A 14445-nucleotide genomic window follows, 5' to 3' on the forward strand; every position below is an offset into this window, starting at 1 on the left:
TTTTTCAAGGTTCTCAATATGTACCAGACAAGGACCCTGCTCCAGCAGTCTACAAACACTTGTTCAATTGTTTCCGGTTTAATTCCTAAGTAACAACGTGTACTTCTTGGGACGAATCCCCTCTCCTCCTACCATGTTTTAATTGGTAAAAGACCAGTGTGGTTTTAAAAAAGTTTGGACCTCTGGCGCTTCAAGCATTCTTTTAACATATTTAAGAACATCCTGTCCTGGGCCTGCACAGTATAGCTGACGGTACGATGGTACAATGGTACATGCAGTAAAGCATAGACGAGATCGTTATACACTTCTTCGTGTGATACTTCAATCAGATACTCTAACGAAAATATCACTGACAGATAGTGGGAGGACGGAACAACTTCCTTTATATACCACTGTACTGGTTCTTGCACATTTGCTGATGACACGAGAAATCCCAGCAGCACTTTATAAACATCCCTAGTTGTGCAACAGTTTTGAAAAAAGGGTCATTTAAAACATACAGAAAAAGAAAGCGATTGACAAGTTGTCTTATGTACAGATGAGCTAATTCAAGACCGTAATCTCGAGGTATTTTGAAGAGGCTTGTACGGCTCAATATTTCACACACAGAGCTCCAAATGAAAACTGCAAATACTCTGTGTATGTTCATTGTACTCATTCTACTACGGTGCAAGACCTGCATTACTTACCACAGCTTGCTTACTATAGGAACAAGTTGCACGTTGTGGCCCATGCGAACATTGAAATATCCTAACCGTTCCATTTTTTCTGCATCATCGCGCAACGCCAGTGTTTCTTTTTTTCCAGTATAATTCAGTCTCACTGTGCAACTTCAGCGGTACCCTTAAATACGTCGTTTGTGTTTCCTGCCAATGAGAGAACCACGCGTCTATTTGGAGACACAGTGAAACTGACTCGGAAATCCCGCGAAAAAAACTTGCACGCTTTACGAACACGTGGGTCCTGCATTTATGCTTCACAATGCAACATGTAAGATCGCTGTGATCATGCGGGGTACAAGCGCACATTGCGATCGGGGGGGGGGGGGGCAGAGCGTGCGAGTATCATGAATTCATCGTTTAAAGCGGGCCACCCACTACAAAGAGTCCACACGCCTTTTCCCTAAAGGCCATGTTGTCGGTGCAGGACAAATGCGAAAAGATTTCACGCCCACACTTGCCCGTCGTTTAAAGCATGCTACCCATCCAACAGAATGCAGCCGTATGAGAACAGAAGCCATTCAGAACTCTGTACGCATTAGGGAGAGGATATCGCTATCGCATTCAACTCTTCAAGGGAAAGCGTGAGGATCTCCCAATTTTATTTTTAAATACATGTATACGAGTCGTTCACGATACTATTTGCACGTGTTTACTGTTTCTGTAGTCGAATAGCGCCCTAGCCGATGAGCAAGTGAAGCCGAAAGAAAATCTATTGCTAATGCGACATGAATTCTACCGTGCCGAAAAGGTATGAATGCGTTTATTCTCTTGCGCCTATTCACGTATACGCACGCACACATGCTCTCTCTCTCTCTCTCACACACACACACACACACACACACACAAACACACACACACACACACACACACACAAATGCGCACGCGTGCACGTGCGCGCATTCATTTTCTAAGGTGGAATTTGGAAGTAGTAATAGTGGTGGTGGTGGTGTTAATAACGGTCATAAAAACTCCAGAAATTTTGTGACCTGAGCCTGAGCTGTCCCCGAGGAGGACCAGAGAACCAGTTGTTGTGAACTTTTTTTTCAACTGCACTATTGAGCTCTTGTCTGGGGCCTTTCTTCACTATCTTAGATCTGTTTTCCGAAAGAAAAAGAAGTATGAAGGTCGGCCACTAGCTGTAGGTGTCCATACCTTTATTGGTGGAAAGTTTTGTTCACCTAAATATTGCAGTGCTTCATTGTCATACTCACAGTTGAGTCGTAAGTTATAAACTGACCCTTAAGTGTGAAATTCTAGGTGGTGCGGTGTAAAGATCGAGTGATATCCAGGATGTTTTATTCATTGAACGCAACCACGTGTTTACATAGGGACTATAGAAAACTAGAAAGCACAGAAAACACAACCACGCTGGTTTTTCCATAAAAAACATAATGCGACTTTGTCTACACTCGCCCGTTCAAAGCATCACTCGTCGCCTTGATGGGAAGTTGGCTGGGGAGTTCTCTTTTTTATGACACATGTCCGCTGCGTAACTGTTCGTTGTCTGTCGAGCCGTGTTGTCGTTGCGCTGCTAGCTACCCGGTTTTTCAGTGAAAAAAGGTCAGCAGTAACGACGCCTCCACTATGCGTCCACGAGGGCAGCGCACGAAACAAAAGACACAGTGGCTTCGAGGTGCGAAATATGCAAACAGGTCACCCGGACTGTGGGGCGTGCTGGCCACGCCATACGTTTTGGCTCACTCTTCGACTAACGCTTTTTGTCCGTGCGCCAGCGCTGTACGCACTACTTTACTCCACGCTGTGGACGTTCATAATCGTGGTTAGAATCACCCGCCACCGCTTTGGCAGTAAGCGGCCAGAAGGCTTCCATAGATGCACCGCAATCGGTGTACGCCCTGGCACAAGCTTTTGTTCTTCAAAGTTCGCCCGAAGTTAACCAAGTGGCTACACTTACGTCGTCTTTGCATCTATCGTTCTGTCGCTCAAGAACGTGTTCCTGTGCGCGTTGGGGCTCTTCTGCTGCGCACTTCAGGCGTAGTGCTTAATTATGGGCCCTCTCATTGTACAGAGCAGGGCTGAGGCGGATGGGTGTTGCCAAGTATGGTGCTAAATGAATGCGGCCACTAGTTTAAAAGACCAAATTCAATGGGGTGCGTGGGTTTCTGTTCGTTCAGGTTACGTACATGGACGCCACGAAAGCTCTCACGCTATGAATGGTTGCGCGAGTTGCGATTGTCACGATTGTTTTTGTATGGAGCTGAGAATAGACATTTCAGAAGATTCTGGTGGTCCAGCGTAGATGAAATTTTCTGGTTAGTGTAGAAATAAAGTAGTAATTCACTTTTTGCGTGGCTTTCCCACGTCTAGAGTGCCGCGATTACGCCCCTTACCCCTACTTTCACTCCGGCGCTCGTTGCCGAAAAAGAAAATTATATTCAGCGGTGTGCTATTTGTTACGTTTGTTTATAAAGACCTTTTTATAAATGACCCATTTTCTAGCACGTTATTGTTGAGGCTATATCGGATCGAGAGCCCACAGTCAAGCCAACAAAGATCACTATCAAGACTACGTCGTGACTAACCTCAGAAGTGCGAAACCGTCTTGTTAAAGCCGCTGTGAGATGCCAGCCTGCAATTTTAAAGGGGTGCGTCATCAAACCATACAGACCACTTGGTGTCAGGAGGCGTGCGATTTAAAAACCGTAGACTTGGTAATCGCAGGCACCGATAGAAAAACTACAGCTCATCAAAGCTGGCCGTTTTTGGCGGTACGCTTACACTGCCTCGATAAATTTGTTTTCTTTCAAGTGTTGAAAGCTGTTCACGCTAGAGCGAACCAGAAGAAGCGTGCCATAGCTATTCATCAAGGATGAAGGATGGAAATTTATCTCTATCGTACAAGCTTCACAGAGCTTCACTGAGCAGTATTTTTCCATCGCATATTTTTCGCCGCTTTTTAACATGTTCCATGGCTGTAGATTTGCTGTACAAAAGTCCATTGTTTCAATTTTGGTACTATACTCACAGAGGACTTCCTTATCTATATTTAACCAATGAAACAACGACAAAAATATATAATATAGAGGGAAGAAATCATGGATATATTTGTAACTGCATGAGACAGTGCGCACGCTTGCACGGGGCAGTACAGCAAATATCTTACATAAACTAAGCATTTATTAACTTACATCAAAATGTGTGGATTTCGTAGTGTCCATTCTTGTTTTCTAGTGGAAAGGGTGGCTACGAATCATAGTTCGAGGTTGTAGGTTCCATATTGCCTGTTATAACGGCTGCGTTTCGATGGGTTGGACTTGAAAAAAACGCTTGTGTACTTAGATTTAGGTGCACGCTTAACAGCTCCCCGCAGTTAAAGTAATTTGGCGTCCTCCTCTATGTAAGGCTCTTACGTTATGCTGTAGGCTTGCTTCATGAAGCGGAAAAAGTTCTTTCATTATTTATGGGCAAAAGAGGGCACACTTACGCACTCACACAGCGCAGCCAATCAATGCTTTAATATTCTGCAAAAAGTATCCCAGCAAGATCCTACTCCAGGTTCTGCGTGATTATTCTAATAAACATGCTAGCTTGGTATAATAGTGGCTACGGTGTTCGGATTCTGACCCGAAGGTCTCGGGTTCGATCCCGGCTGTGTCGGTGTAATCTTGATGAAGGCGAGGTGGTAAAGGTCCGTGTACTGTGATTCGTACGGTACAGAACACTAGATGGTCAAGATGTCCGGTGCCCTCGAAAACAGCGTCTCACCTAATAATGTTGTGATTTCGTGACGTTAGACTCCCCATGTTATTATTAGGCATGTGAGGCTACAGTTGAGGCTACGCTTCAAGTGAAATGCCTCTTGTAAAGAATCAGTCCAATAGCTCAATTATTCGACATGTAAACAACGTCATGACATCGCCATTCGAAAACAAATTCTGATAAATATGTAGCTGCGGCAATTCTTCCAAGAAAGACAACAAAGAAGGACATATTTCGATCATTTTCCATCTATCCAGTTATTGTAAGACTTCAACCGTTCACGACTATTGCCGGAAATCAGCATGTGCTCTTTTTGAGAATTCGTCGTAAATGACAGGCCGCGTGATACGCTGTATTGTATCGCGCGCGTGTTCTAAAGTGTCTCGACTACCGATCGGCAGTGTTCTCTGACCATCTGAAAGGGCCCCTCTAAGCGAAGTTTGAATACACGTTTCGCCTCGTCACGTCGCTTTGTGATAAACTGCTTTGTTCAGAAGTTTTACATCGTCTCCAAAGTTGGGTTGGTGAGCGTTCCGCAAAGTATCAAACATGGACGTTGCCATGTTTCTGCGGATACTTAGGCGCCTGGTTTTTGTGTAATGGCGAATTGGGTTCCAAAGAAAACACGTCAATTGAATCATTATTTAACGAAAAGGAAATGCACTATTAGGATGACTTTAACGCCATAAATACAAATTACACTCTTAGCAAAAGCAAGTGTGTATGCTTGTTTCGCTTTCTGGCAACGGTATCATTCGGTAATGTGGTAGGTAAAAAAACAGAAGGCTGTTTCTCGATACCCACTGGTTTCATTTTTTGCATCCATGTTTCTCCTATTTATTCGTTCTTTCGGCTCATACAAAAAGCACGGCGAGTTTGCTGTCTCAGGAACGTGTATTTTCATCCACGCGCTGTTACATTTGCAAGTGCTTATAACGCTCTAGGCCATCGACGAGTTAAGCTACAACAAAATAAGAAGCCTATACTAATACGTGCCTGGAGCTTGTTGCTCGATACGCTTCAGGGGCTGGCATGATCTCTGTTCTACAAAGATGATATTCTGCTTTTTTGAAGTGTCAAAGAAGTTCCTATGTTTATGATATCCATCCACTGAGATAATTTTTCAGGTTTAAACATTCTATTCCCAAAGCGTGTACTTTAACTTCCCTATTTATAATCACTGATTTACCTAATTAACTTGACCTAAAGGTTACCAATAGATCTTACTCAGAATGGATGTTAGATCAAGCTTACTTTTTTGTATCCGCTTGGCGCTAGAATTATTGGAGCATTCGGTCCTTCTGCACTGCATGGCCCAAGGGCTGTTGTGTTCCCTAGTTGCAGCGCCTGCGGTTATCAGAGAAGAGACGGGTAGCACAACAAAGGACGAAAAAATAATATTGTTCAGCTTTCTATGAACGGTGCGTACTAGCCAAAATTATCGATGCTCCGCAGAAAAAAGCGAAAAATTGCCCTCGTCCCCAGACCACGGTTGCCGGGTATCTCGATGCGCCTCTTTTGGAGAAATGCGCTCCCGCACATTGATCTTCCTTCTATCTTTCTGATTATTTTCACACAGGCACGCAATAGAATAAGAAACACACTGCCTTGATGTAGAGCAGATATTCGTAGTTTGTGGAACTGTATAAAGACCAAAGAAATTCGGTCTCGCTGTATTTTTCATTTTAAATTTGTGCATTGTCACAAATACTGCAGCTGCGGGGCTGAATTCAATAAGGTATGAGGCTGGACTGTTACTAGCTGCCGAAAGCAAGGCAGCTATCAACTTGCCGTTTATTAGCCAAAAATGTTTTTTTCTTTAACGCGACACTGTTTTATATCGGGGTCTAACGTGGCTCCATTGCCGCATTTCTGTCCCAGATGTGACCTTAAAGATAAAAAGTAACAGATTTCAAGTAAAAACACGTAAAAAACAAGCTGTGTCGTGGGGCGTCGAACCAGCTACCTCTCAAACCGCAACGCTAACCACTAAGCCAAGGAGCATGCGTTGTAACAGCTGATAACGGCAAGCCATCTATACACACCATATACCGTTTAGCGGTCCTCAAAGCCAAATAACTTAAGTGCGGTTTTGTCATCAGTAGCTAGATGGCGTCATGATCTTGCCTTGGGCGCGCTGGGAAAGTTCTCGTCTCTAAAGTTTTCATGAGCGCCGCCTCCACAGAGCGTGGTCTCTCCCGCGTGAGCCTATCGGACTTCTAGTTTGGGAGAGCACGAAAAGTCACTTCCCTCGCTGCCACAGCCGCGTTTACAAATGGAGCACGCTTCTTACACACGAAGAAGTGAAAATTGTTACAGTTCGCGCTTGTCCTGTGCATACTTGCGCGTTCGTTTCATGCCTCTTTCTTGCTGTTTGAACAGCGCGCTTTGATTCTCTAGCTGTGACAGTCGTCTGTCCGCGCACGTACTCTGTATGCCCAGGCTGTGCGTGCTTTTTGTTTGAGGTGCACCTTTCAAGTTTCGAGCTGGTTGTCGTCGTTCTTTGCGTGGCATTGAATTTGCTGCTGTAGCACTCATTCCTTCGTCCTTATAGCGACACAATGCACAATAAATGGTAAACTACACTCTTAGAAAAAAGGTGGTGGTACTGGCTAACTTTGGGGTAGCAATGGTTTGTCACATATGTTACAACCCTGTTAGTGAACGCAGTTAGTAACGGCAAGGGTGGTAACAGTTACTACCTCTGCTATTACTACCCGCAGTTAGTAACTGTTACTACCCTTGCCATTACTACCCATTGGTAGTAACTATTAAAGGTTGCAAGAAGAAAGTAGTAACCGATACTACGTAGTTCATTTGTTTTGGCATATTATGTCTCCACTACTAATATTGGCTAATCAATGTCTTACAACTACACAAACTCGGGTAAGAAGAGGAGTGTGCCATCAATGCAAAGAATGCATAGACCAAAGAAGTTCACCATTTTTCACATATCCATGTGGTAAGAAGTAAGCATGGGGTATATATAGCCCCTACTTTGCCGAGGCATGTCTAGCACAGGGGAGCACTTGCGTTTCAAGATGAATTTTAACAAATATATACCTACAGCACTATATTATACCACTTGGTTATGTGTGTTTGGTGACGTAGCACAAGCCTTATTTATAAAAAAATATATCTCATGTTTATTCATTATAAAAGTGCTACAAAAAGCAATTATGTACAGTGGCCGGAGCAATGTACAAAAATTATTCTCAGTGCATTTGAATGCTTCACACGACTAATATATCTGCGTTTAAAAGGTAATAATAGTTTCGGGGGTTTGACGCGCCAAAACAGTAATAATATTTGGAGACACGCCGCAGTGGATTAACTGTGACATGTCCTCGAGGCTAATTGTGACCGTCTGGTTATTTTGATCAGCTGGTCTGGTTAATATGTGCTGTAATTTACTAAGTTTGTTGTGGTTGTCTATTACGACACGTATAGCACTTGCTTATGGTTCGTTAACTTGTACTTCTTCGTTTCGACAATATCAGAATGACGTTTACATATCTCGGTTGCGTAATTTAAAACAAAAGGTATTTTCTTGATCTATGGATACCTTCTGCGTCATTTTTCCGTGTAATGATTATACGTCGAGACGATTTCTCTCATAAATTATCAGAATCGCATTCACACATTATATTGGAATAGATAAAGGTAGTAGCGGCTGCAGTTACTACCTCTTTCATTTCAGTTACTAACTGTTTACTAACGTAGGTAGTAAAGAGGTCGAAAAATGTTAGTAACGGTCGCAGGTAGTAACTGTTTACTAACGTAGGTAGTAAACAGGAAGCAAAATGGTAGTAACGGTCAAAGAAAGGTAGTAACCACTGCAGTTACTACCTATTTGTTTGCAGTTGCTACCTTTTACTAACCTTTTTTAAGAGTGTACCTCTGTGAAGATACGTTTCACTTTTGTGTTATACCGATTCCTAAAAAGAGGGCTCAGTCACGCTTTTCTTTATGTGTTATTTTTTAGCAATTCTTGTTGTAAATGCGCGTGTCTGTTTTGTGCCTTATTGGTTTATGGTTCTTCTTTTCTAACAGATCCACGTTAATTTGTTTAAACTGTTTCTGAAGTTTGCGAACAGACGTTACCACAGACGGCTACCCAAGGCGCTGTTGATTATGCGATAGCGTGAAGCTAGCGGTATTAGTATTACCGTGTTGAGCTTCAGTCGGCTGTTCAGCCACCATTATTTTTATAGTGGTTGCTAGTGGGCGGCAGTTTCACACGCCAGCTGGTTTCGAGTCCTTGTTTCACGCACCTGACTAATCCCATCTGAAACTTGCAGCTGTGTGATCACGTTCGGTGACGATACCGTACCTCTCAGTTACTTGTCAAATTACCCTGTGCTATTGACGCTGCCAAGGTGTGCTATTGGACAACTGTAAACATTTTAAGCTTCATCGCCAAACTCATGTATGTTATTTGTTTGCTCTGTTCAGCATGGTGACTCCTGCATTGTAAATCAATAAGTATATAAATAGATAAAGAAATTATGAATAAAAAAACAGGTCACGTAAACGTTGTGTGAGATCCATATCGAGAAATCTTCCTGACGTAGCCTTATCGTGACATATTCATTCAAGTAGTGTTATGTACTCTAAAAGGAGAACCAGTTGTCTAATCTCAGCGCTATTTATTGCTTCCTTTTCTGTTAGTTTTGATGCAGTCGATGCCGTCTGCAAGTGCCACTGTAAGCTCGTGAAAGTATTCTCACGCTGCTTTGGGCTAGTACATTACTTTCCGTTCCAATTTGGAATGAATTACACGGAAATGCTAACAAATAACCAGGCATAACCTGTTCGCAGTAACACGTCAAATGTGGCTTTTGTGGTAAAACCGCATGATCTCATAAAGCAAAATGGCGCTTCTGATATGTTGCACTCTAGCCCGTGAAGGCGTTAACAAAAAATATGTCGTTCTTACGTGCAAAAAATACGTGCATTTTCTTGACCAGAATATTCGGCTACGCGTAATCTGCTAGAACAAATCGCTTAAAGTACACTCATTCCTAAGGCAGAATGCTGATGCGAGAAGGCTGGTCGCTTTCTTAACACATAGAAGACTAAAGCAAGAATAAAATGTGTAGGTAACTACACTCAGATAAATAGCAATGCATTAAACGCTGTAGATGCTCAGTTTAGATGCTCATTGGATGCTGAGTTTTTTTTTTTCTTTAAACATGAGAAGACGCTAGTAACTCTACTAAAGAAATGCAGAAAAGGGTAGCTTTCGGAAAGAAGAGAAGGAGGTGGTGGGACCCACGGAAATAAATAAAAAAGGCGGAAATAAATTTTTGCAATTGTGGACAGATGAAAAAAAGCGGAGGGTAATTCGAACCGCTCATGGTATGCTCCTGGGTAAAATATATATATATATATATATATATATATATATATATATATATATATATATATATATATATATATATATATACTGTTCTACTCATCGGGCCGGCAGAGCAACCGTCTGAGTCGTCGCCCCCCTCCCCCTCCCCCCCAAAAAAGACATAGTTGTGGGCATGTCTTCCCCTGTTTTACAAGAGTATCGACGCAATAAGACTTCGCTGTAACTTAAAGCAGCTTGCATCAACAAGACGTTTTTCATGGTTGTCCAATTAAAGGTTATCGACAATGGAGGACGCGGTGAGGTATACAGCAAGATACAGTAATAAATGAGACTCATACACAGGGCCCTTTCAGGCATGACTTATATAGCTGCAATATGCCACGCCTCGTTCGCGTGTGAACACGCGAGAACACGCGTGTTTTACTTCGTTTAGTATGTGTTCATAATGACTCGAATGGCTAGCGCGGTCGCAACCTCGCTTTTCTGATTTTTTTTCTTTGTTTCTTTCATGTTTCCGCAGGTTTGTGAAACTGGAGTTGCGTCATGGAGGTGTCGCCTACTTCCCATCCACGTACAAAGCGACGGAAGCCGCTCTTACACTTCCGCGGTGTTGGGTGGCTCACACTGAAGACAGCTCTGCTTTTGATAGCCACGGCAGATAGCCTACCGCACAGTATTGCGTCAAATCAAGGTGAGACTCCCACATTGTTCAATACACGTGGCTGACATCGAGAGAGCTTCTTGAGGCTGGACTATCAAGTCAGCGTGTTAATATCAACCGCTCCGCAAGGACATTTTTATTCTGAAAAGAAATTTTTATATTTAATACAAATATATATAACGCTATTGTTGTTGGACATTTAGCCAAAGAAAAGTGGAAGCACAACACTAAAATTTTGTACTCTATAATGATATAAGTTGATAATTAAAATCATTATCATAATATTAATTGCGCCTGGAAATGTTATGTTTTATGAGAAATATGAGCAAACCACAAACTAAAACTCGTTATGTGCACCTTTGCAAAACATCATATTGTTTACGGCGGTGGTAGTCCTAACAACAAGAAAAAAACACACACATAGCAAGTGCAATCGCATACTTTCTTCACCACTTTAAACTAAAACAAGCCATTATCAGAATATATGTCATTTCCTTGGACACACCATGATTAATAATGATGGCACAAGGGATTCATGTGCATTGTGATCCTACAGGGTAACGAATAAAACTATTTTATCGTGTAAGCGTCTGAGACGGTTAAATATGCCAATTAATATGAGAGGAAGTGTGACGAAACACGAATGTACAGGCACCATCAGCAGTCAGCCCTTACATATGTATCGAAGAATAAAAAGAAGCCAGAATGTTTTCCAACGAGATCAAAAACACAAAAGAACATTGGGATCGGTGATGATACTTTTCTCCATACATTAAGCGAGTGCCTCTTTCATTCTTATCACAACCTCATATGAATGAGTACGAAGGATCGTGGTAGGGTATACTCAATCTAACAAAGGAGTCAGCAAAACAAAGACTACAAATATGGATTCGAAAAGCGCTCCTGATTTATCTGCCCGAACCTTAGCCTGTCAATAGTTTTGAAGCAATCGCTGTGACTGTATAGAAGCATGAGTCTCTAAGTTACTGTCTATTTGCTTACTAAAAGCTGAAGTGCCTGAAATGTAGGTCAGTGTCAGGCCAATTTCTTAAAAATACTTCTTCAAAGAAAGCTATGAAGTGAAGTGGTAGAAGGCTTGGTGTTTGCGCCTCCCTAGATAGCAGGCGCAAACACTCTCTGTCATTCATTCTCGAGAGTCCGGTTGGCCACCATTGTGGTTCGCACCAATTTGTTTCAGTTATGCTTGAGATACAGGCTTCCAGCGATCCCTCGCGCGTTCGCGTATAAGGTATGGTGTATATGAAATAAGTGGAGAAAGTAAAAAAGAAGAAAATGAGAAAGAATGCGACTTTAAGTGGCTGTCTCGTCTTCTTTCTCGTTTGCTTGTCACTTGGTTGTGCTTTTCAAAAAGTTTTCCTAAAATGACACAAAAAAAAAATGCACCAAACCACCCCAACCACACGTACCCCACAAGTGAATGCAGGTGACCGTATCGTGACCTGAATGCTTTATAGAGCATTGTCCGATAAAGCACGCATTAATCGTCATGGCCTTTGGCCCGGGACATCCAAGTTACTCAGGGAAGCGGACTGTAGATGTTTACAGCTCACATCATTTTCAAAGTATAGGAATATAGAGCTATTGAGCGAGGTATCCGGCTGAGTCCTTGTATGCACACGACCAATTAGCTGAATTTAGGTAAAACTGCAAGAACAAGCTAACGAGGAGATATCCCGAAACATTCACTACATGCATTACTATGCACACAAATGCTTCGTGTGCTAAGTTTTCTGACTTTTGTCGTTCCAGACCACAGCTTGTGCCGCTTATAATAATATCGATCCTTGTTTTATCAAATCTACAAAAGGGCAGCTGTCCATAAATTTGAGCATGAAATTTCAGGGCTTTAACAAGTCACGGGTCTCGGCTGACGTACACTGCGAGCGCTGAAAGGAGTCCTCTCTTCGCGGTTGGCGTAAATATTGGCAAAAGGCTGTCCTTAGACAATACACACGTTTATATGTTCTTGCTGATTGAAACTCCAATCTGAATTGCCACCTCGAAAGCGAGTAGACACACCCGGACTTCCCTAAAAATCAAACATGACCTCTTTAGAACTAACTTTCCGCAGAACCGAATCCAGCCGTCAAAAAGTTTCGGCTAACCAAAATTTCCGAAAATGAGGTAGGGAATTGTTGAAGCGCGTAACAATGAAGTGAACCTGGCTGTAGAAGCATCCCTCCTTATCAAAACTATTGAAACAGGTATAGATGGACAGACACCATAACATTGCATGATACCACCCGGCGGCGCACGATCACGCTTGTATTCAGACATTTATCTGGCCATGGAACGCGGTCATTCACGTGCGCTACAAACACAGTGATTGCACAAAAACATAATGAGCAACCGGAGGATGATAATAGTTCAGATGCAGCATCGACTTAACATGGTAACATAGCAGGTAAGGTACGTGTCGTGCTGCTATTTTCGAGGGCACGGGCATGAAAGCTTGTTCGACGAGCATCGTCGCTTCATTATCACTTTTTCATTCATTGCTAAGTTTGCATTCTTTCAAACTTGTCCATTAGAAAACAGCAAGGGAGGCGGAGGGAGTTAGGAAGCGCTGATACTTTGATGCTGAGCCAAACGGATCATCCAAGTACCAACGCTTCACAACACCCTCCTCTGTTGTGATTGTACTAGATCCCGTGCTTTTAACCTTGAGAAACACGTAAAAAGAAAACCTTACACTCACCGCATGTCTCCTGAATTCGGCCAACAATTCAGAATGGGATATTCGTATTTTAGCAACTGTGGAAAATATTTTGATGCACTTCCTTGGTTATATAGCAAGATAAATTTGCTTCTGCTACAAAATCTGCTTATGCATCTCTATAAATGTGGGAGAAATATGCGATTCGATGATGTCCTTTTTTTTGACCAACGCCAACCTTTAGTTTTGTTGTACATGTTCACGACACTTTTAACACATTACAAATTAGCTTTAAACCAACCAACCAGTATGTTTTTATATTTATCTCGCCTGTGCACACACGCGCTTATTGTATATCCAACTTGTACTGCCAATTCTCGTTTTGATGCTACCGGGCTGTTCTCTCACCTATTCGCTTATCCATGTAGACTAGAATATACGAAGCCTCACATATTTTTCTCGGAAGTCTTTCGTTCTCTTTCGTGAAATTATGTGTGTTATTCTGCCTCACGGCTGACCAATTGTTTACAAAAACGTAGGGGATCCTAAAGCTTCGCCTTTAGTAGTTGAACGCGATAGCGATCTTCTGTTCTTAAAGCGTACTTCAAACACTTAGTGCATGAAATCTTTTCAAACTTGCTATTCACCCACTACGTGGCCTTAAGGAAACATTCACAGTAGCGTTTGCACCTTTTGTAGTGGGTTACCGGCTTTAAACCATATATTCTGACGCCCGATTTCAATGGGCGCTTGTATTACGCATTATTAGTGCGGTATTTCACGTTTTATAGTGAGGCTTGTATACAGGAGGTGTGTGTTTGTAAAGCATGTGTCACTTTCACTGCATTTTCTTGCAGAATAAATTATTTTTAATGTATTTACAAGCAGACGCGTGGCCGGTCTGTTTTTTTTTTTCGAGAACGAGCAGTCAATGTTTGTAGTGTTGTTGAGACATCCGAGCCTGTTCCGGAGTGGCTTCTGGACGCGTGTGTTTGCGTACTGGACTTCTGAAGGTTCATTGGACTAGGTGAAACTGTTTCTTGCGCATGCGTATAGAAATATATGTGATTTCACGGCATCATTTTCATGCATAAAAAACAAAAAAACCGACCCATGGCCGTGTGGCAAAACTTCCGATTGTCACGCAAACGATTCGCGCTCAATTGCCACTCTGATTGAGGATTTTTTATAATTTATTTTCTTTGCATAGTTTCCTATTTTTAGTTATACATGAAATGATATTATTTCATTCACAACCATTGATGCCCACGCCGATGCTGACGCTGGAATTTCCGCGTAACAG

The 14445-nt window shown here is 42.3% G+C and overlaps 1 protein-coding gene across 1 annotated transcript in view; it reads left to right on the top strand.

Annotated features, from left to right (window-relative positions):
• Positions 1-14445, top strand: part of LOC119177905 (protocadherin-15-like) — a 227606-nt gene that overhangs the window by 73835 nt on the left and 139326 nt on the right. The window contains exon 2 of the mRNA XM_075887197.1: positions 10325-10495. Coding sequence (XP_075743312.1) covers positions 10348-10495 — 148 coding nt within the window. The 5' untranslated portion in view covers positions 10325-10347. The remainder of the gene's footprint in view (positions 1-10324; positions 10496-14445) is intronic.

Source organism: Rhipicephalus microplus, chromosome 1, assembly GCF_043290135.1.
Source record: "Rhipicephalus microplus isolate Deutch F79 chromosome 1, USDA_Rmic, whole genome shotgun sequence".
Classification (NCBI taxonomy): domain Eukaryota; kingdom Metazoa; phylum Arthropoda; class Arachnida; order Ixodida; family Ixodidae; genus Rhipicephalus; species Rhipicephalus microplus.